Source organism: Eschrichtius robustus, chromosome 11, assembly GCF_028021215.1.
Source record: "Eschrichtius robustus isolate mEscRob2 chromosome 11, mEscRob2.pri, whole genome shotgun sequence".
Taxonomy (NCBI): domain Eukaryota; kingdom Metazoa; phylum Chordata; class Mammalia; order Artiodactyla; family Eschrichtiidae; genus Eschrichtius; species Eschrichtius robustus.
The window spans coordinates 67,978,713-68,002,189 of NC_090834.1; the positions used below are offsets into that span (position 1 = coordinate 67,978,713).

Sequence of the window (23,477 nt, forward strand, 5' to 3'; positions counted from 1 at the left end):
ATTGAGCTGCATGAGCTGCTTGTAAATTTTGGAGATTAATCCTTTGTCAGTTGCTTCGTTTGCAAATATTTTCTCCCATTCTGAGGGTTGTCTTTTTGTCTTGTTTATGGTTTCCTTTGCTGGGCAAAAGCTTTTAAGTTTCATTAGGTCCCATTTGTTTATTTTTGTTTTTATTTCCATTTCTCTAGGAGGTGGGTCAAAAAGGATCTTGCTGCGATTTATGTCATAGAGTGTTCTGCCTATGTTTTCCTCTAAGAGTTTTATAGCGTCTGGCCTTACATTTAGGTCTTTGATCCATTTTGAGTTTATTTTTGTGTATGGTGTTAGGGAGTGTTCTAATTTCATTCTTTTACATGTAGCTGTCCGGTTTTCCCAGCAGTACTTATTGAAGAGGCAACACAGCATTCTTTTAACACAGCATGCTTTTAACATTTCTGAACCTCAGTTCTTCCAAATTATAGAATCCTGTTTTCAGATCTTGCATTTACATTAAAGTCCAAATGCTAACCATAGCTTAAAGTGTCACTCTCAGAATACTCTCAGAATACTCTCAGATCTTGGCTGAGACTAAGAGTCAAAAAACCTGGGTTTGAATGCTAGCTCTGCTGCATCTGAGCTGCTAGACCTTAGTGAAACTGTTTAAACTTCCTAATCCTCAATTTACCTACCTTTAAATTAGCTATACTACCTCTAATCATCTAACTTGAGAGTTCATCACAGTCTGTGAATTGTATGTAACTGTTAGATATTAACATTAATGTTACATGCTAAAAACTTGTTCCGCTACTACCACCTTGGTAGGGTAAGATTTTTTTCCATGTAAATCATCACAAAAGGGTCACTACCACCCTGGAATCAAAAAACCACCTAGGCTCTGAGCCAAATCACCTTCAATTAGACTAAAATTTTATTAGGCCTATCTCTGGTCTTGAAGTTGCAGGAGTTGCTCTAGATTACACAGTATATCACAGTTATTCAAGTTATTGCTGTTAATATGCAGAATAGTTGCACCTCCCTAACACATAAAGTAAAGCACAAAGCCATAAATAATAAGACAACAAAAATTTAACAGTCAATGATTCTATTATGTTTTTAAAATGGGCTTTGGGGACCTCTCTGGCGGTCCAGTGGATAAGACTCCGTGCTTCCACTACAGGGGCACGGGTTCCGTCCCTGGTCGGGGAGCTAAGATCCCACGTGCCACACAGCGCAGCCAAAAGATAAAAAAATAAAATAAAATAAAATAAAATAATTTTTTAAATAAAAAATAAAAATGGGCTTTGTTAGATAAACAGATTTATTCTGTACCTGACAAAGCACAACAGACATTAGAGGATGAGAATTGCTATCAATTATGAAAAAATTAAAAGAAAAAATTCCCAATGTAATCCAGCACATCAAATATTCTTTAAATATTAATCTGGCTCCCAAAATCTTGAAATGCTTCACGAAGAATCAGCCAAGATGTCATCTAGGAAAATCTTAGGTGAGGAAAAGTTATGCTACCTCTTAACACCTCGGTTTCACCAATCCAGCAGCACACGGCTCTACTTGTTATTGGAGAGACACTGACAGCACTTGAACATGGGAGTGTCTGTCACACAAAGAAAAAATATCCATTTACTAAGTATTAAAATCAACATGTGTCTCTCCATCACTACTGGAGAAATATCAGAGGCATCACAGTATCTATGCCTTAGCTTTCAAAACACAAAAATTATTCCTTCTCAGTCATAGCTAAATAGCCAGAGTCAAATCATGATCTCTCTCTGACCCAATAATGTCTGCTGTTCTTGAAATTTATGAAGGTGGTTCACTGTTCATATTGTCAAACTGATGTAGTTTATATCCATCCACACATTGATGTGAGGGGAGGTAGGAACTCACAAAAAGTTCTAAAAGGCCTCCAGTACCAAAATTTTCCCCTTTCAATCATTACTAAAAAGGACGGTGAAGCAGAGTTTAAAAGCTTTAATAGTACAAACACCAGTTATCCACACCATAAGACCAATTACTACTATTTGCAGGCATGTGGAAGAGAAGAGAAAGGAATACAAGGGCTCTCTTAAAAACCTACTTTTCTCCTCCACCTGTGTGGTAACTTTTACCTTACCCAGAACACTTGACTTCTGACACTTCTAGTCACCCAGTGTGGGTTTTTTTTTTCCCCAAAACAAGCAATTATCCACAACACCTGCTGGGTGTCCTACAATTTTTCAATTTAACTCACTGATTAAGGTTAAGGGCTCAGTCCCACAAGACTGACCCCCACTTCAGATATCAATCGCAAGTAGGTTGTACAGTAGTACAACTTCTGTACAACTTGGCTATACATCGGAGGTTCCCGTGACCTCCATCCCTTTGGATTCAATTAATTTACTCAAGTGGCTCATAGAGCTTGGGAAAACATTTTACTTACATTATCCAGTTTATTAAAGAATATGATAAGGAATACAGATGAACAGCCAGATGAAGAGATACATAGAGTGAGGTCTGGGAGGGTCCCAAGCATATGAATTTCTCTCTCTGTACAGTTGGGGTGCATCGCCCTCCCAGTAGGTGCATGTTTCACCAACCTGGAAGCTCTCCGAATCCCAACTTTGGGGACTTTTATGGTGACGTCGTCACATAGGCATGATCAATCATTAATTCCATTTTCAGCCCTTCTCCCTTTTCAAGAGAATAGCAGATGGGGCTGAAAATTCCAAGCTTCTAATCATGGCTTGGTCTTTCCAGTGACCAGGCCCCCATCCAGGAGCCATCCAGGAGCCCACCCAGGGTCACCTCATTAGAACAAAAGACATTCATATCACCCAGGAACTTACAAAGGTTTCAGGAACCCTGTGTCAGGAACCGGGATCAAAGACACTCATATCACTTAGGAAATCAGACGGACTTCAGAAGCTCTGTGCCAGGAACTGGGGGCAGAGACCACTATGTATTTTCTATTATCTCAAAGATCCTCACATTCTTTCCCCATTTTTAATGCCTAAACTCAAGATTTACCCTCTCTGTGTGTCTACAGAACCCACAGCCTTCTTTACAAAACTGGGTTTAACAATCAAAATTAAGCATTTAGAAATGTACCTTTTATCCTCAGCGAGGCAGAAATGGACAGTCATTTGCTAGGATAAGAAAATTCATAATTTTCAACATCAGTTTTATTCCTAATAAATATTTCTGATCCAGGCTAACAAGAGAATGAACAATTCTTCCTCTGGGGGAGGTGCTGCAATATGTCAAACAAACAGCAACAATGACAGCAACAATAATAACGTTAAGAAGCTACCTCATTTATTGAGCACTTACTTTACGGAAGACACTGTTCTAAGCATTTTATTTATATTTTTCCCATTTTATCTTTGCAGTAACCCTATGAGATTAGTATTATCATTATCCTCATTTTATAGATGAAAACGGCTATTCAAGAAGTTAAGGAACTTGTCAGAAGTCATACCGTACAGGTGGGATTTCAACCCAGGCAGTCTCCTCTTCATTGTCATATTATACCAAATGATCGCTCAACAAGAACTGCTTTGACGAACACTGCTCATGTATATGTGTGTGTGTGTAAACATACAAACAATATAAGTGAATACACAAACATACATACATACACACATATATGCACTCTCTAAACTTTACAGTCATATTGAAAAATACTTTAGTGATCATCTTTTCAGTCTCTCATTTTACCACCATAGATCCACCACCAGATAGAATGTGCTGGTCATCACAAATTATGCTCAACCATTAAATTCCTTTAAAATGGCTGACAAAAATAAAGCAGTTGAATTGCACTATTATAAAGCAACACACAAATTCTGTAACTGGAAAGAAAGAATTCAGATTTTGATTTCAAGGCCAAACTCAAACCATGACTGGTCATTATTAAACCAACCTTTGGTTTTGTTTGTCTGTGTTTTTGTTTAGTTTTCACTAAAACAACGACCTAGAAATTTTCAGAAAAAAATATAATAAATATGTGATTAGTGACACACTATCACTGAAGCTACTAGGCTAAGATTTTGACTAAAAGAATCAGAGGAATTTTTCAGCTTCCAGGTATATAAAAATCATTTATTTCATCTTTAATATTAAAGAGAAGATTAAACAGGAAAAAGAACAGCAAAAAAGACATTCCAGAATCAGTATATTCAAAGTTTACTGTATTAGGGTGATTATTTCTAATAATGTGTTACAGTTAAATCACCAAATTATTTAAAAGTAACTGCAACATAAATATAACCATAAATGAAACATGAAAAGAAAAATATCATTATAAAAGTATAATAAAACAATACCAACTTACCAGTTCAACTCCCTGTGGAAAAGGTGTATCATCCCAGTCCTTCTGTGGAAACCTCTGGATTATTTTCCCCAGACCTGCTCCTGACCCTATTAATAAAATCAAAGTGAATTAGGTTATAGGGTACTTAAAAATCTGAATACTCATTATATTAATACTTATTTCTAAATGAATATTTGTTGAATAGATTGATATACTGATTAAACATTTTCAAGTTTTAAAGGGTCTAAAACTACCTTCTAAACATAACACTGCAATGATAGGCAATCCCTATCCTATAGACTCTCAAAAGAGTAACACGTATGAAAAGCTAGGAAGAACAGACAGAGGCACTGAAATTGGAGTCTCCACACCATGGGAGCAACTGCACTTTGTTCCCAGTAAGGAAAGCCGTCTTCTCAGTATCTCAAGTTGATATTTAAGAACTTTTCTATGGAGACAAAGTAATTTTAAGTGACAAATGAAATGGTACCATTAGCACTAAGCTTCAGTTATGGGTTATAAGCACTGTTCTGGGTTAAATAAAGATTTTTAGAGTGGCCTGGGAACTTGACCATTGTCTAGACAGGGTTTCTCAACATCAGCACTACTGACATTTTGGGCCAGATAATTCCTTGTTGGGTTGGAGGCAGGGGGCTGGGAGCTATCCCGTGCATTATAGGATGTTTAGCAACATCCTTAGCTTCACTAGCTTCACTAGAAGTTAATAAGCACCCCACCTACAATCACCAAGTTGTTACAACCAAAACTGTTTCCAGGTCATTGTCAAATGTGCTCTCGAGGGGCAAAAATGCCTCTGGTTGAAAACCATTGGACTATATATAGCATTATTGTTATAAAATTACCCTGTGACACTAAAAACCAGATCAACTTAAAATTGAACTTTGGGGATATAATCTGTGAGTAATTTGAGGCTAGAGAGTACATGTTAGGTCTAAATTGCTTTCTGCCATACTTTTAAAAAAATATATTTATTTATTTACTTGGCTGCACCAGGTCTTAGTTGCCCCAAGCAGGACCTTCGTTGCCGTGTGCGCGATCTTTTAGTTGCAGCATGTGGGCTCTCAGTTGCAGCATGCAGGATCTAGTTCCTTGACCAGAGATCGAACCCGGGCCCCCTGCATTGGGGTCACAGAGTCTTAACCACTGGACCACCAGGGAAGTCCCTCTGCAATACTTTTTAAGAGCTTCATGTGTTTGCATGTTCTACATGTTGTTCCAACTCACTTTGAAGTAAAAGCAACAACATTCTGATTATTTGGACATCTAAGTAAAGGAAACCTTAACACGTGATTCAAAATTTTTTTTTTCTTCACTGATAGCTTCATTATTTTTTAAATTTTTTTAATAGATCTTTATTGGAGTATAATTGCTTCACAATACTGTGTTAGTTTGTGTTACACAACAAAGCGAATCAGCCATATGCATACACATGTCCCCACATCCCCTCTCTCTTGAGCCTCTCTCCCATCCTCCCTATCCCACCCCTGTAGGTCATCGCAAAGCACTGAGCCGATCTCCCTGTGCTATGCTGCGGCTTCCCACCAGCCAACTATTTTATATTGGTAGTGTATATGTAGACGCTACTGTCACTTTGCCCCAGCTTCGCCCTCCCACCCCATGTCCTCAAGTCCATTTTCTATGTCTACCTCTTTATTCCTGCCCTGCAACTAGGTTCATCAGTACCATTTTTTTTTTTTTTTAGATTCCATATATATGCGTTAGCATACGATATTTGTTTTTTCTCTTTCTGACTTTCTTCACTCTGTATGACAGACTCTAGGTCCATCCACCTCACTACAAATAACTCCATTTCGTTTCTTTTTATGGCTGAGTAATATTCCATTGTATATATGTGCCAAATCGTCTTTATCTATTTATCTGTCGATGGACATTTAGGTTGCTTCCACGTCCTGGTTATTGTAAATAGTGCTGCAATGAACATTGTAGTACATGTCTCTTTTTGAATTATGCTTTCCTCAGGGTATATGCCCAGTAGTGGGATTGCTGGGTCGTATGGTAGTTCTATTTTTAGTTTTTTAAGGAACCTCCATACTGTTCTCCATAGTGGCTATATCAATTTACATTCCCACCAACAGTGCAAGAGAGTTCCCTTTTCACCACACCCTTTCCAGCATTTATTGTTTCTAGATTTTTTGATAATGGCCATTCTGACCGGTGTGAGGTGATACCTCACTGTAGTTTTGATTTGCATTTCTCTAATAATTAGTGATGTTGAGCATCTTTTCATGTGCCTCTTGGCCATCTGTATGTCTGCCTTGGTGAAATGTCTATTTAGATCTTCTGCCGATTTTTTAACTGGATTGTTTGTTTTTTTGATATTGAGCTCCATGAGCTGTTTGTATATTTTGGAGAGTAATCCTTTGTCTGTTGTTTCATTTGCAAATATTTTCTCCCATTCTGAGGGTTGTCTTTTTGTCTTGTTTATGGTTTCCTTTGCTGTGCAAAAGCTTTTAAGTTTAATTAAGTCTCATCTGTTTATTTTTGTTTTTATTTCCATTACTCTAGGAGGTGGGTCAGAAAAGATCTTGCTGTGATTTATGTCAAAGCATGTTTTTCCTTTGTTTTCCTCTAAGAGTTTTATAGTGTCTGGCCTTACATTTAAGTCTTTAATCCATCTGGAGTTTATTTTTGTGTATGGTGTTAGGGAGTGTTCTAATTTCATTCTTTTACATGTAGCTGTCCAGTTTTCCCAGCACCACTTATTGAAGAGGCTGTCTTTTCTCCATTGTATGTTCTTGCCTCCTTTGTAGTAAATTAGGTGCCCACATGTGAGTGGGTTTATCTCTGGGCATTCTATCTTGTACCACTGATCTATATTTCTGGTTTTGTGCCACTGCCATACTGTCCTGATTACTGTAGCTTTGTGGTATAGTTTGAAGTCGGGGAGCCTGATTCCTCCAAGTCCGTTTTTCTTTCTCAAGATTGCTTTGGCTATTCGGGGTCTTTCGTGTTTCCATACGACCTGTAAAATTTTTGTTCTAATTCTGTGAAGAATGCCATTGATAGTTTGATAGGGATTGCACTGAATGTGTAGATTGCTTTGGGTCTTATAGTCATTTTCACAATATTGATTCTTCCAATCCAAGAACATGGTATATTTCTCCATCTGTTTATGTCATCTTTGATTTCTTTCATCAGTGTTCTATAGTTTTCTGAGTACAAGTCTTTTGCCTCCTTAGGCAGGTTTATTCCTAGGTATTTTATTCTTTTGGTTGCAATGGTAAATGGGAGTGTTCCCTTAATTTCTCTTTCTGATTTTTCGTTGTTGGTGTATAGGAATACCAGAGATTTCTGTGTATTAATTTTGTATCCTGCAACCTTACCAAATTCATTGAATAGTTCTAGTAGTTTTCTGGTAGCATGTTTAGGATTTTCTATGGATAGTATCATGTCATCAGCAAACAGTGACAGTTTTACTTCTTCTTTTCCAATTTGTATTCCTTTTATTTCTTTTTCTTCTCTGACTGCTGTGTTTAGGACTTCCAAAACTATGTTGAATAAGAGTGGCGAGAGTGGACATCCTTGTCGTGTTCCTGATCTTAGTGGAAATGCTTTCAGTTTTTCACCATTAAGTATGATGCTTGCTGTGGGTTTGTCATATATGGCCTTTATTATGTTGAGGTATGTACCCTCTGTGACCATTTTCTGGAGTGTTTTTATCATAAATGGGTGTTGAATTTTGTCAAAAGCTTTTTCTGCATCTATTGAGATGATCATATGGCTTTTATTCCTTAATTTGTTAATGTGGTATATCACATTGATTGATTTGCATATATTGAAGAATCCTTGCATCCCTGAGATAAATCCCACTTGATCATGGTGCATGATCCTTTTAATGTGCTGCTGGATTCTGTTTGCTACTATTTTGTTCAGGATTTTTACATCTATGTTCATCAGTGATACTGGTCTATAATTTTCGTTTTTTGTGATATCTTTTTCTGGTTTTAGTGTCAGGGTGAACATCTGATTCAATTAAAAAAAAAAAATTCACTATCATCTCTCATCCTCATCCCTGTGAACTGACCTCCCCCTGGCCCTCACCTAGACTTTAAAATCAATTTATGACCAAATCTTACCTTTAAAAGATAAACGGAAAGTTAAGTTCATTTTACTGACTAACTCTGAACTATCTGCTAAAACCGACGTCACGTTTGACAAAGGCAAAATGAAAACATTCTCAATTAAAATTAACAACTGCTGCAGTATAGTAACTCTTCATATACCCATCATTATACGGGAATAAAGGATTTCATTAAGAGTAAAGTAAACTAAAAGTGATTTATCATAGGCATTCAGTTTTCAAAATCCACCTCAAGCATCACCACTTCTTACATTCACATCAAAGCTAATTCAACAAATAACTAGATACTGGGATACACAATGAAAAAGATATGGCCCCTATCCTCAAGGAACTGATAAGCTATTAGGAGAAACAAAAATGAACTGATAATTTCAGTATATCATGGTAAGTACAATGATAGAAGAGAACCTAACCTAACGTAGCAGAGAAACCATGGAAAACTTTACAGAAGAAATGACAGAAAGCTTCTTGTTCTTTCAGTACCATCTTTATATGCCCAACTACTTAGCATACTGAATGCCTCGCACTTAGTTCATTTGGAGCTAAATGTTTATTTTAATAGATTCGTTAATATTGACAGAAATTGTTTTAAGCTTACATCTCCTCTCTTTATAAAAAGAGAGAAATGCATGTTATTTATCTCATCATATTTAACCAGGTGTTCCTATATTGTTTATTCAGTTCTGAAAGTCATACCTCATGCATTGCAGGCTCAGAAAATATTTTAACACGTTAAGTTTTACTAATTATAAAAATAACAAATGTTAACTGCAGGAAATTTTTTGAATATATAAAAATATAAAGAAGAAATCACCCATAATCCCACAACTGAAGACAATTACTGTTAACATTTTATCCTAAGCTTTTTTCATACATGTATTTTTTCATCAGAATTGAGATAATACTAAACCTAGCTTTATATAATGGTTTACTATTAATATTTTATAATGGGCCCTTGATCATAATATGCATTTTCTATTTTCTCCATTATAAATAATGCTACAAAAAACATCTTTCTATATAAATCTTTATCCTCATCTCACTTTTGCCCGAAAAATTCTTAGATATACAACTAATGGATCAAAGAATATGAAAATTTTAAAGACTCACACAAAGCCAAAGGGCTCACCAGAAAGATATTAATAATTTTTTTACATTCTGTGTATAAGAATGAGACTGGCATTTTCACTACATCCTCACCAACAACTGTTATTTTAAAATTTGTTTTAGTTACTGCCAATTTGAGAAGTAAAAAGTTCCTCGTAAGCAGGAGCATAACTTTCAAAAGTTCTCCAGGAGCAACATATTATTTATTGATTTCATAATGATATGCAGTCTTTCAATAATATGAAAGCTTAGTTTGAAATGCTGACGTAACATTTATAAGTGCACATAGAAATATGATTCATGAGTGATAGATTTCATATGATGTTATTTGTAAATGGAAATTAGATTATAAAAAGGCAAAAATAAAAATGGTAAAATGATATTTCACAAGTAAAATGCGGAAAGAGCTACAATAACTTGGTTTTGAACATCAAATATGTAAACTGATGCAGCTAACAACTTTTGAGGAACTTAGGAAACTACCTTACAGAAGTAAACAAACATTGTCTGATTCTTGTTTCTTGGATTTTAAGAGTTTAGCCTGAATGTTTAAACTTATTTCCCAAGTTTATATAATTTATATAAAACCATTCTTATAGGAAGTACTGGTTGTACTTAAGAGTGCTGACAAGATGACCTTTTACATTGAGGAGCAAGCCACATTGAAGGAAGACTGTTCTAGAGTCAAATGTCCACCAGTGGACTGATAATTATGTCCAGAGGTGAAATAGGTCATGTAAGTCAGAGTGAGTGGCTGTGGAAGCAGCTCCTATTTGCACTATGTATTAAATGGGGCTGGGTGATTGGGTAGGGAGAGAGAGAAATTCCTCAAAAGAAAGGGGACCACTTCTTAGAAAGGAGAGGTGCTAGGCAGACAAAATTGTGATTGTTCACTGCATTGCATGCAGCTAAATTGAAAAAAAGAGGGGACGGTTATTAGTCAAGGCCTTCATGTTTTTCTTTCCAGCCCCTACTCTTCTACTCCATCATAAAAACAAGAAATATGATGACCAAATGGAGTTCATACATAAAAAGGGGGACTCTTGGCAGGATACCAGCACATTTGGAAATAGCCTTCTTTGAAAAAAAGTGCATATGCTAGACAAACTGCCCCAAACAAATTTAGGAAGGGTGAGGAAATACTGGCGTGATCAGGCACACTTTTCCCTCCTTTATGTGTGGTAAGCCACTTTCCCTTGGGTCCTGGTAGGGCTGCCAGACTACCCAACCCAGCCACAAGGATTAGCAAGTGACCTAGGATGATCCAATCATTCAGTCAAAGTGACTGTTTTAGCCTTACCAGATGGCCCCAGGAAAGTCAAACAGTATTCTCGGGGGTTACTAAGTAGTATGCCATAGGTGTGGAGTTGCCAGTAGTATAAGGAAGAAGCTCATCTGCAGAAGAACTGAAGAGTTAGTAGGGGTTAATTAAGTGAAAAAATGTAATACTCTGCTCTATACAAAACAGGATGCTTGATATTTGTTGACTGTACCAATTGACAAAAATTAATCATTTAAGTGGCTTGTGTATGCTTAAAGTGTAAACGTACAAAATATATACTAATTTGTTTAACACAGACTCTGAACTTTGAGAAATTACTCTAATGCATAATTCGCTAAATCTTCTGTATGTTTATCTAAACAACTAGATCAGTGGTTATCTACTCTAGACTTGTTTTATGAAGTCCATCTGCCCATATCACCTTCTATCGAAAATGGCACCACCCACAGCTCAATGAAGGGCAGCAGTCATGTTCAGAAGCACACAATCCTGTCTTTCCTCTCACCAGCCAGAGAGAAATTATGAAATCATTATTTTGGTTATCACATTTACTGCTACTTGTCTGTCTCACCTCACTAGAATGAAAACAGTGATTTTGGCCTGCTTTGTTTACTGATGTATCCCAGGCATTTAGAACAATTACTGGTGTATATTAGATACTTAATAAAATACTTGTTGAGTCAATGAATGGGACTATTAGGTGGGCAAGGGCATTTATAAACCGGCAAGCAACTTATGACCAGAGTGACCTGGCTGTAAAAGGTATCCTAGACAAATCTGATTTCTCTGCTAGGAAATTTTGAATAGAAGAAATGAGAAACTAAAGCAGCTAAAAAGATGTATTAAGACTTGCGAGCTCAGGCAACCACAGGGAGTCATGTGTAAAGCCAGTTATAGAACAGCAGAAACCCCGGCAGAGACTTGCCAGTAGAACAGGTCTACCTCCAGTAAACTCTGGCAGCACTGTTGCATCTGTCATCAAACTTCTGAAGTATTGTAATGATATTGCTCCTTCTTAAGCTAGAATGGACTTATGATTCCTTGTCAGTAAAGAATCCAAAGTATAATACACTGTAAGAGGCACTCTGATAGATCAAGCCCTTTCAAACTGGTAAAGGGTTTGGAAAATTTTACATAAAAAGAAGATTTAGTCAGAAAACTTTTTTTAAAAAGTTTAAGAAGCACATATGAGAACTTTCTCCAAATATGTAAAGAGCTATTATGTGGAAGAAGATACAGTGGAGCAAACTAGAGCCAAAAACTATAATTCAGAGAAGATATTTTTGAGTCAATATAAAGGAAGAACCTTGTGAGAATGAGAACTATCAAAAGCAGAATGAACTGCCACAGAAAGCAATGGTTAGAACGAGTTTTAGTACAAGCTACTAGTTTTTGTGATCTGGAAAACTGGGCAGAACGGTAAGAGGACAAATCCAAAAAAATATGGAAAGCAGACTACTACAGCAATTCATTTATTCAACAATAACACAGTGCCAGGCCTTGTGTTAGGTGCTAAGGATAAAACCTGCTGTGAGGACATTTAAAACTTGAATTGGGGTTTTAAACAGCACTTAAATGATTAATTTTTATCAGTAAAAGGACAGATGTAGGCACAGTATAACAATGGGTAAAGATTAGGGAAGAAAATAATACTGTTTAGAAATCAGGTCATGAGTCTAAGGAAATAAGGGATAGAAAAACTAAAATATTCCAAATTTTGGAACAGAGATATTTCTTATTCTTATTTTGACAAAATAGCAGCATCACTTAAGTCCAATGATGAGAAATGCAATTTCTTGAGAATCCAAATAAAATGATAAGTAATGGTATATCCAAAAGAAAAATCTTAAAAGCAGACATTCTTTCATGCTTTAAAAAGCAATTCATTAAGTCTGTTCTCTATACCTGTGAGTCTGTCTCTATATTTGCTATGAGGCGGGATGGGGTAGGGGACTGAGAGGTACAAACTACTATGTATAAAATGGATAGGCTACAGGATGTACTATACAGAATAGGGAAATACAGTCATTGTTTTGTAGTGACTTTAAATGGAGTATAACCTATAAAAATGCTGAGTCACTGTGTTGTACACCTGAAACTAATATGATGTTATAAATCAACTATAGTTCAATTTTTAAAATGCAATTCAAGTTGTCTAAAAGTGCATGATGCATATACATGGTGACTTCTTTACACAGTGACTTTGTTTTTCAGATGATTTATACACTTAGCAAACTTTACACTCAGTCTACATGTAATATTGCAAAATTATTCATGAATAATTATGGAAATTAAAGTATGGACTTTCTGACTGGCTAACACATTTCAAATACATAAACCAAATAACAGAGTAAATTTATTAATATCTACATGCAAAAGCAGAAGTCTCTAGCTTTATTAATGAAGAGAGTATTTGTCTTTGTCTGTTGTATTTCACTTAGAGTAATGCTGGGGGAAAACAGGGAGAGACTGGTAAAAGAGTAAAAACTTTCAACCATAAGATGAATAAGTCTCAGGATCTAAGGTAAAACATGGTGACTATAGTTGATAACACTGTATTGTAAAACTGGAATTTGCTAACAGAGTAGAACTTGTTTTCAAAAAAAAAAAAAAGATAAATATGTGAAGTGATGGATGAGTTAATTAACTAGACGGGGGAATCCTTTCACAATGCATATCTATATCAAATCACCATGATGTAGTCTTTAAATATCTTAAATTTTATTTGTCAATTTTACCCCAATAAACAGTTGGGAAAAAAACAGTGAAAAGCCAAAAAACATTTTTTAAATTAAGGGTACTAACAGAGACTTCTAAATAGGAATATTCCACAAATGAAACAGTAACCTTTATGACTGACCTTTGAAATAATTTTACAAGTAAATGAACAGATAATGTAGAACAATACATCATATAAAATGTCCTCTTATTTTCATCAAAGATTGCCCATCCCTTGGTTCCTAACTGATCCTCATCTCTCCCAAGGAGAACAAGAACAGAATCAACATAGATTTGTCCTTAGACAGGAAGTAGAAGAGTTCTGATAAAGAAACATGGCAGACATAGTATATCTGACCTCTGATTAGTATAATGGAAAGAACCCAGGCTTGGACGTTAGTCAGACTTAGGTTCAAATTCAGGCTCTTCTATTTCATAGTCTTGTGACCTTGAAAAATACACTTAATCTCTCAAAATCTCTGTTTTCTCAACCTCAAAATATGGTTAATATAATGCCCATCACACAAGGCTGCTATTAACAATGAGATTAATAGCAGCCTATTAGCAGCATACCTAGCAGCACAAAATCTGCCACAAAAGACAGGCCTGGGACAAGAAAAATTAGGTCAATTTAAGACTTACTCCTTTACTTGAAGAATATAATTTCAAGGAGCTCCCATTGTTAATATTATCTCCTTAACATAAGCGAGGTATCTAAAGCCTATTAAGAAATCAGTGGCAACCTAAAGGACAGCCTTTAGCTGATATCTGTTTTACCCTGTCCCAATCAACACTTTTATTAATTACATGGTGGAAAACAGAAGACATCCTCTTCAAATCTATAAAAAGCAAAAATCTGAGAGAAGATGGAGATGGAGGTAGCAGAAATGTAGCTCGTCAATCTGTCTGAATTCCCATATAAAAAATAGCATCAAAATATCACAATGAACTGGCATAAATACCAATGTAACAGAATAGAGAGCCCAGAAATAAACCCTCATGTATATGGTCAAATTATCTTTAAGAAAAGTGTCAAGGCTACACAATGGGGAAAGAATAGTTTCTTCAACAAACAGTGCTGGGAAAACTGGATATCCGCATGCAAAAGAATAAAGTTGGACCCTTACCCTACACCACATACAAAAATTAACTCAAAATGGATTAAAGACCTAAACCTAAGACCTGAACTACAAAATTCCTAGAAGAAAACAAAAGAGAAAAGCTTCATGACATTGGATTTGGCAATGATTTCTCAGATACGACATCAAAAACACAGGCAACAAAAGTAAAAATAGACAAATGGGACTACATCAAACCTAAAAACTTCTGCACAGCAAAGGAAACAATCAACACAGTAAAATGAAACCTGCAGAACAGGAGACAGTATTTGCAAGCCATATATCTGATAAGGAGTTAATATCCACAATATATTAAGAGCTCCAACAACTCAACAACAACAATAAAAATCCAATTTAAAAACAGGCAAAGAACTTACATGGACATTTCTGCAAAGAAGACCTACAAATGGCCAACAAGCATATGATAAGATGCTCAACATCACTAACTATTAGGGAATGCAAATCAAAACCACACAGGTTAGGATGGCCACTATCAAAATTCCAGAAAATAACAAGTGTTAGTGAGGATGCAGAGTAACTGGAACTCTTGTGGATTGTTGTCTAGGATATAAAATGGTACAGCCCTTGTAGAAAACAGTATGGAGGTTCCTCAAAAAATTAAAAATAGAATTATCATATAATCCAACAATCCCATTTCTGGGTATATACTCAAAAGAATTGAAAATAGAATCTCAAAGAGACATTTGCACATCCATGTCCACTGTAACATTATTCACAATAGCTAAGAGGTAGAAGCAACCAAAACATCTATTAACAGATGAATGGATAAAGAAAATGTGGTACATACATACATGGAATATTATTTAGCCTTAAAAAAGAAGGCAATCCTGTCATATGCTACAATGTGAATAAACTTTGAGGACATTATGCTAAGTGAAATAAGCCAAATACTGCATCCTCTTATATGACAAGTGTAAAGTAGGCAAACTCCTAGAAATATAAAGTAGAATGGTGGTTGAGAGGGGCTCAGGAAGAAAGGAAAGGGGAGTTTTGTTCACTGGGTATAGAGTTTCAGTTTTGCAATCTGAAAAAGTTCTAGGGATCTGTTACAAACCAAAATATATACACACACACACACACACACACACACACACACATATGTAGTAGTTAACACTGATGCACTGTATACTTAAAAATGTTTAAGATGATAAATTTTATATTATGCATTTTTTACAACAATTTTTTAAAAAATAGCACAACCAGATACTCATGGACAACATGCATAAGAAAACTAGGTGAAAAGGTATCTCTGAAATACTCTAATGGGAGAAAAACCATAAACATCCACCAAATCTGGAAAGTATCTGCATCTGTGCAGGATTAAGAAAGAAACAACAGTAAGGTTTGAGAACAGGAGGACCCCAAAATAGCCAACAAGTATTCACTAGAAAGCAGAATGGCCAATTTGAGAGCACCAGCTCAAAATGGAAGGGCAAGGACAACATTTCTGCAGCAAGGACTAAAATTGCTGGAGCAGTTTAAGCCCCCACACTGGAGAAACTGCAGGGAGTAGAATCAAAATTGAGCAGAAAAGGACTTATATTACCTGACTTAAAGACTTACAATTAAAGCTAGAGGAATCAAGACAATGTGGTAGGGACTTCCCTGGTGGCGCAGTGGTTAAGAATCCGCTTCCTAATGGAGGGGACATGGGTTCAAGCCCTGATCCGGCAAAAGCCCACATGTCGTGGAGCAACTAAGCCCATGCGCCACAGCTACTGAGCCTCTGCTCTAGAGCCCGCGAGCCACAACTACTGAAGCCTGTGTGCCACAACTACTGAAGCCCGCGTGCCTAGAGCCCTAAGAAGCCCACGCACCGCAACAAAGAGTAGCCTCTGCTTGCTGCAACTAGAGAAAGCCTGCACGCAGCAACAAAGACCCAATGCAGCCATAAATAAACAAATAAATAAATAAATTTATTTTAAAAAGACAATGTGGTACTGTTATTAGAACCAATCAATAAATTGGACAATAAAAGAAAACCCATATGACTGTCTCAACAGATGCAGAAAAAAGCATTTGACAAAATTCAATATCCATTCATGATTTAAAAAAACACTCAGCACATAACAAATAAAACATCCTCAATACAATAAAAAGCATTTATAAAAAGCCTATGGCTAACATCATACTTGATGGATATAGACTTAAATGCTTTTCCACTAAGATACAGAAAAAGGATGTCCACTACCATGACTTCTATTCAACATTGTACTGGAAGTGCTAACCAGTGCAATACAATAAGAAAAAGACACAAAAGGTATACAAATGGGAAAAGTATAAGTAATATTGTCTTTATTTGAAGACAACCTATAGAAAATCCTAAGAAATCTTGAAAACGCTACTAGAATAAATGAGTTTAGCAAGACTTCTAAGGATCAATATAAAATATTGATTGTATTTCTATATACTAGTAGATTTCTATATACTAGCAATACAAATTAAAATTTAAAAAACATATGCCATACATCAAAAATCATGAAATACTTAGGGCCATTAGTAGGTAAATGGATAAAAATATTGTGGTATATTCATACACTGGAACATAATTCAGCACTAAAAAATAAAACTGCTGATATATGTAACGACATGGATAAATCTCAAAATAATTATGCAGATCAAAAGAAGCAAAACACAAAGGAGTACATACTACAGGATTTCATTCACATGAAACTGCAGAAAAGATAAATCTACTCTATAGTGATAGAAAGCAAATCAGTGGTTGCCTAGGGATGCGTATTAGGGATCAACTTGAATAAAAGAGGTATGAGGGAATTTTTTAGAGTGATGGAAATTTTCTTTATTCTTAATGCAGTGGTGTTTACATGAGTAAATACTTCTGCTACCAGAGAGTTAAGACAATCAGGAAGGAATACATCTTCTTTAAATTTTGCCTACAGTCAGAATGGAATCTATTGTAATCTATGGAAGAATGAAAGAGTCCTAGCATAATTCATCTGTAATGTATATTTTCCTCCTGTAATAGTTTTCTCTATATTGGAACATGTTCCTCTAGTCTGTTTGGAAGATATTGTGATAGAAATGTGCAATATCCCAAGGCAGCCTATTCTATCTCTGGATGATTATCATAGAAGATCTTTCTGAGAACCTGATACAGGAAACTTTAACTATGATGTGCAGTATTATCATCAATCTATCAAATTATTTTTTTAAGTACTAAATGTAATATGTGAATACAAACTGAGAAGACAACTGTGTTAAAATTTAAGGAGAATATCTTATATATGGAATCAAAAATAAAACTAAATTCACAGATTAAAAAAAATTTAATGAGAATAACTATTTCTTCTCTGGCTCTCTCTATACATACATTTTAGTTTTTAATTTTTAAAAATAGGTATCTTTAAATGAATTTGAATAATTTTAAACTCTTTCTAAGCCCCAGAAGATAGGAAATGTATTTAGTTATGAGGTATATAACTAAAATGTATTTTAGTTATAAGGTGTACCAGGTTGAATAATGTACCCCAAAGATTCATGCCTACTTGGAACCTCAAAATAAAACTTTATTTGGAAATATGGTCTTATTTAGAATATGGTCTTAATTAGTTAAAATGAGGTCATACTGGATTAGGGTAGGCCCTAATCCAACGGCCAGTGCCCTGGAAGAAGAGAAAACAGAGATACAGACAGATACACAGGAAAAATGCCATGTGAAGACAAAAGCAGAGACTGGAATGTTAGAGTTGCAAGTCAAAGAATGTCTTGGACTGCAAACAACCACCAAAAGCTAGAAGACAGGCATGGACCAGACTCTCCCTCAGCACCCTCCAGAAAGAACCAACCTTGCCAACACCCTGATTTTGGTCTTCTAATCTCTAGAACTGTGAGAGAATAAATTTCTGTTGCTTCAAGCTACCTAAATTGCAGTACTTGGTCACATCAGCCCTAGAAAACTAAAATATTTGGTAACAATATTTCATTGCATTAGTAGATATCTGATTTTGTTGACATGAAAGAAAAACTAAAAAAAAAAATCTGTTTTGTTATAATATCTACTTGCTGGTCACGGTGCTCCTTCCTGGGACTATATAGGATAAATTTAGTCCCATTTCTACATTGTAGTCCTTCAAATATTTGAATATAACTAACAAAAATCTTATCCCCTGCCTCCTCCTCCCCGATTTTTACTTTTTCAACTTAAATAGTTTCAGTTTGTCCCACAGATCCCAATGTGATTTTTTTTTTTTTTTAACAGGGTTAGGAATATGGAGTGGGGGTCTAGATTACCTGCATTCTAATCCAGTTCTGCCATTTACTTGCTACCTGACTCTGTGAAAATTGCATTACCTCTTTGTGCTTCATTGTTTTCCCCATACATAAAAGAGGGCTACCTCTTAAGAGCTCTTGTCAGGAAAAATATGAGTTAATATACATGTAAAGTGTTTCAACAAGCACTTGGCGCATGGTAAACGCTATATAAGTGTTGATGATGATGACGATAATGATGACCACGATTATAACAAAATAAGCGTGTGCCAGTTTGCCTGAGTAGTATTCAGAGCTGAACACAGTACTTGAGATTACTGAGTTGGTCTAAGTGATGCAGTATAGAGAACTGTTGTTCTAAATAACTGTGCTGCTAACAGTGAAGCTTAAAGTGTTAATTATATTAGGTCTTTTGGTTACCACAAGACTTTTGAATGAAACATGTAAACCTTTTTTTAAACATGTTGATGCTATCCTGTACCTGTACAAACATTGTTGCAGACTCAAGTTGTACCTATTAAATTTCTTTAGTTAGCCTAGCACAGGCATGTTTTAGATCCTATGTGTTACTCACTGTATTTATATCACTCATTTTTTTTAAGTGAGGGCATACATTTCATAGAATGTGACCATTTTAACAGTTCGATAGGTGTTGACAAAATCTTAAAAACTATTTCAGTAAAATAAAAACAAAAATGGAAATTATTTGTGTTATACTAAAAAATTGCTCAAGGAGTTCCTCCAGAAAATATTTTCCAAAAACACTTCATCAATATCGGCATAAGTCTGATTAAAATTTTTTATTTTCCCAACTGAACTTAAAATTTCCACAGGGAAAAAGTCTTGGTCAAAACATGCTATACACACATTATGGACATTGGCACCAGTCCTTCTATCCCATTCTATCCCCAAACAATCTGCAACTTCAGCACTCTGCCTAGTACCTGTTCTTCTCTTCTTCATTGAGAAAATCACCCTCAAGGGGAAATGAGTGAAGCAAAAACACAATGCTAGAAAATCAGAACTTCTGACCTTTCAGGAATATATAACTGATATATACATCTTAACAGGGTAAAAGCTGATCAGCAGAAACTTAATTTACTTGTTCACAGGTAAAATTAAGATGAGGGTCTTGCAGGTCCCAAGCTCCTGATACTTGATTTACAAAATCTGCTTTTTAGCAAATGATAATTTGTTTAAATGTTTGCTTATTCATCAGAAGACTTGTGCTATAATGCCAAAATAATCAGAAGATCAAAGCTCACCAAAACAAGATCTAATTGTGCCAGTAAAGACCAACTTTCAAAGGATAAGGAAAATAAAAACTGTTCATTCACTGAAAAGAAAGCATGCAGGAAATCATTCCACAAAAGGCTTTCATATTTGATCCATTTAGTATTTAATCAAAGAAGTCTGTTTTTTTCAACTGAAACAAGCCTTTTTGTGGTTATTCAAAAATTTAGGTAGGAATGCAATATGATTTTCCGAATTTCCAGTATAATCTCCTATTATTCAAAAGGCTTATTTAGAACACACAAACTATTTTTTTCCAGAGTTAAATTTAGCAAAAAGCCCATGGGCTTTCACAGAAGTGAAAAAGAATGCATTTCAAAATTGAACAGAATACATAGAGAACAAGGTATACCATTAAAAATAATAAGTCAATAATAGCTATATAACCGTAGCTTCTATTAAACTCACAGTTTATCGATAATGTATAAATCCAGTGACTGAGAGATTAAAGGTCAGGATTTAGGAAAAGAGAAAAGAGTACAAATTGAAATTAAAACTAAATATGTGATTTAGCGTTTTGATAAAGTTCTTCAGATTGCATCTTCTTACTGAATAAAAATGCCTTCTTTCACAGCAATGCATGAAAAGCTGTTCACAGTCTGAAATGCTGTAAAAACTATACAGTTGTATATCAATATTTTAAAAGAGAAAGCCTTATCAAGTCTATAGCTCCAAATATCTACCAACTGTGTCCACGCCACAGCATCATTCACAATCACTCCAACAGTTCAAATTCTCATCATCTTTCACCTAAATGATGGCTAGAGCCTCATCATCTTCCTGCTCCTCTTCACTCCAACATATTCAAGCTTCTGGCAGTATGGAAATAAGCTCTGCAAAGTCACAGTTCATCGCACTAACTCCCTTGCTTAAAATCATTAAATGATTCTCCCACTGGCTACAGAATAAAATATTCCAAAATCATTACTTTAGGGACTGCCACCTCTCCCAAGACGAAAGCAACAAGGACTGAATTTACCCTCTAACTTGCAACAACTAAAAAAGCAGAAAAAAATACAATGGTTTTCAGACACTGACATCAGGCAGTAGATGAGAGTAAACTCGGAGAGAAAATAAACAAATGAGTCCTACAATTGCCCCAGCTTACTCCCTGGTGAGAGTTCCCAGACTGCAAGACAGAAAAGGGGAATCCAAGTGAAGTCTAGCAGCTTCCCTGAGTTGAAGCAATAGAGTTGAGAGTCCAGGAAAGCCAAAGAGGTTAGAGTTCACAAGGCAGAATACCAAAGAGAAGAGAGATTCACAGGAAAAGAGAAGTCCAGAGATCTGCAGAGGATCTACCTGAGTCTTCAGCTGAGTACTCATTACTTGAACATGAGAAAAACCACCTGAGGCCAGGGAATAAACCTCATGAAAGGAACAGAGAGAATGAGTCTCAGAGCTCACATAAGGCCAGGAATAGCTTGTGTTCCCAATAACCAACAGTGGGAAAACAAACAAACCAACCAACAAAGAAAAATGCTGCCATAATTCCCAGGGCTTCAAGTAGAGAATTCAGAAGAGTACTGCCTCAGTAGTGTGGAACAATCAGCCCTAGACTAAATGCTGCTGAGGGTCCACCTAACAAAACTGAAAAACAAGCCTCAAAAAGATCAAGCTATTTTCAAGTGATTTAATTACACCCCAGAACAAAGTTCAAGAACAGTTATAGAAACATAAAAATATCCAGCACTCAACAGAGTAAAATGCACAATGTCTAACATCTAAGTCAAAAACCACCAGGCATGAAAAGAAGCAGAAAAGAAAGTATGAGCCATAAGGAGTAGAAAAATCAGTCAACTGAAACAGACTCAAAATGACAAAGGTGATGAAATTAGCAGATAAGGACATTCAAAGTTATTATAACTTTGTTGCATATTTTCAGATATACAGACATGAAAAATACACTGGATAGAATTAATGAATTAGACACTACAGAAAAAAAGATCAATGAACTTGAAGTTATAGTGATATAAAGTCTCCACAATGAAACAAAGAAAGACAAACAGACTGCAAAAAATAAACAGACCATCAGTGAGCTGTGGAACAGCTTCTATTGGCCTAATATGCATGTAACAGGAGTCAGGGAGGGGGGAGGGAGACCAAGATATATCTGAGGTAATAATGGCCAAATTTGATGAAATTTTATTTTTCCAAATTTGATACAAATTGTAAACCCAATGATCAAGAAGCTCAACAAACCACAAACACACACACACAAAAAAAAATTGGGGAAAACTATACCAAGGCACATAATAGTCAAATTAATTTAAAATGATATGAAGAGAAAATCTTAAAAACAACCAGAAAAAAAGAGACATGAAGAACAAAGGTAAAAATGACAGCAGACTTCCCATTATAAACAATGTAAGTTAAAAGACAATGGAGTCACATCTTTAAAATACTTAAAGGAAATAAATGTCAACTCAACATTTTAGGCCCTGTGGGTCTGAGATTCCCCTCCCCCACCAAGAGACATCAGACAGCCCAGCCTGGGGAACATCTTCTTCTGCCACTTCAGACAGCACTAGCCTGGACCAGTGGGAGAACCAGATAAACCAAGAAGACCAAAATAACATTGCAAAGAACTGAAAACTAGACTGCCACTGGAACAACAGCTTACAAAATTAGACAATGGTCCATGTGCTAAATCTAAACAGAATAACTAACTCAGCAGCCAAAATATCCAGGATGCAATTTGTAAAACATCCATTGCACCAGGAACCAGGAAAATCAAACCTGAAAAGTCAACTGATGCCAAAAGAGACATGAATCAGTTGTTGGAATATAAGACAAGGATTTTAAAGCAGCTGTCATAAAAATTCATCAATAATTGATCCCAAACTCCCTTGAAACAAAGGAAAAAATAGGAAATATCAGCAAAGAAACAGAAGTTATAAAATGAATGAAAATTATAAAACTAAAAAAATAAAATAACCAAAATAAAAATATCAGTAGAAGGATTCAATGGTAGAATAGAGACAGCATAGGACAGAATTAGTGAACTTTGAGAGAGATCAATAGATTTTACCCAATTCTGAACAATGTGAGGAAATAAAATATAAAGAACAGAGCCCTGGGGATCCATGGGACCATAACAAAGTATCTAACATTCATACCACTGGAGTACTAGAAGGAGAAGAGGGAGTATAACTGAACGAGTATTCAGAGATAATAATGGCTGAAAGATTCCCAAATTTGGCAAAGTAGAAAAATTCAAGAAGCTGAGGGTGGGCTTCCTGGTGGCGCAGTGGTTGAGAATCTGCCTGCCAATGCAGGGGACACGGGTTCGAGCCC

General features: G+C 35.7%; 1 protein-coding gene across 6 annotated transcripts in view; it reads right to left on the reverse strand.

Moving 5' to 3' along the window:
* SBF2 (SET binding factor 2) overlaps window positions 1-23,477 on the reverse strand; it is a 469,986-nt gene that overhangs the window by 379,113 nt on the left and 67,396 nt on the right. For all 6 annotated transcript variants that reach the window (XM_068556612.1, XM_068556611.1, XM_068556610.1 and 3 more), the window contains exon 2: window positions 4,313-4,398. In XM_068556612.1, the coding sequence (XP_068412713.1) occupies window positions 4,313-4,398 (86 nt within the window). The remainder of the gene's footprint in view (window positions 1-4,312; window positions 4,399-23,477) is intronic.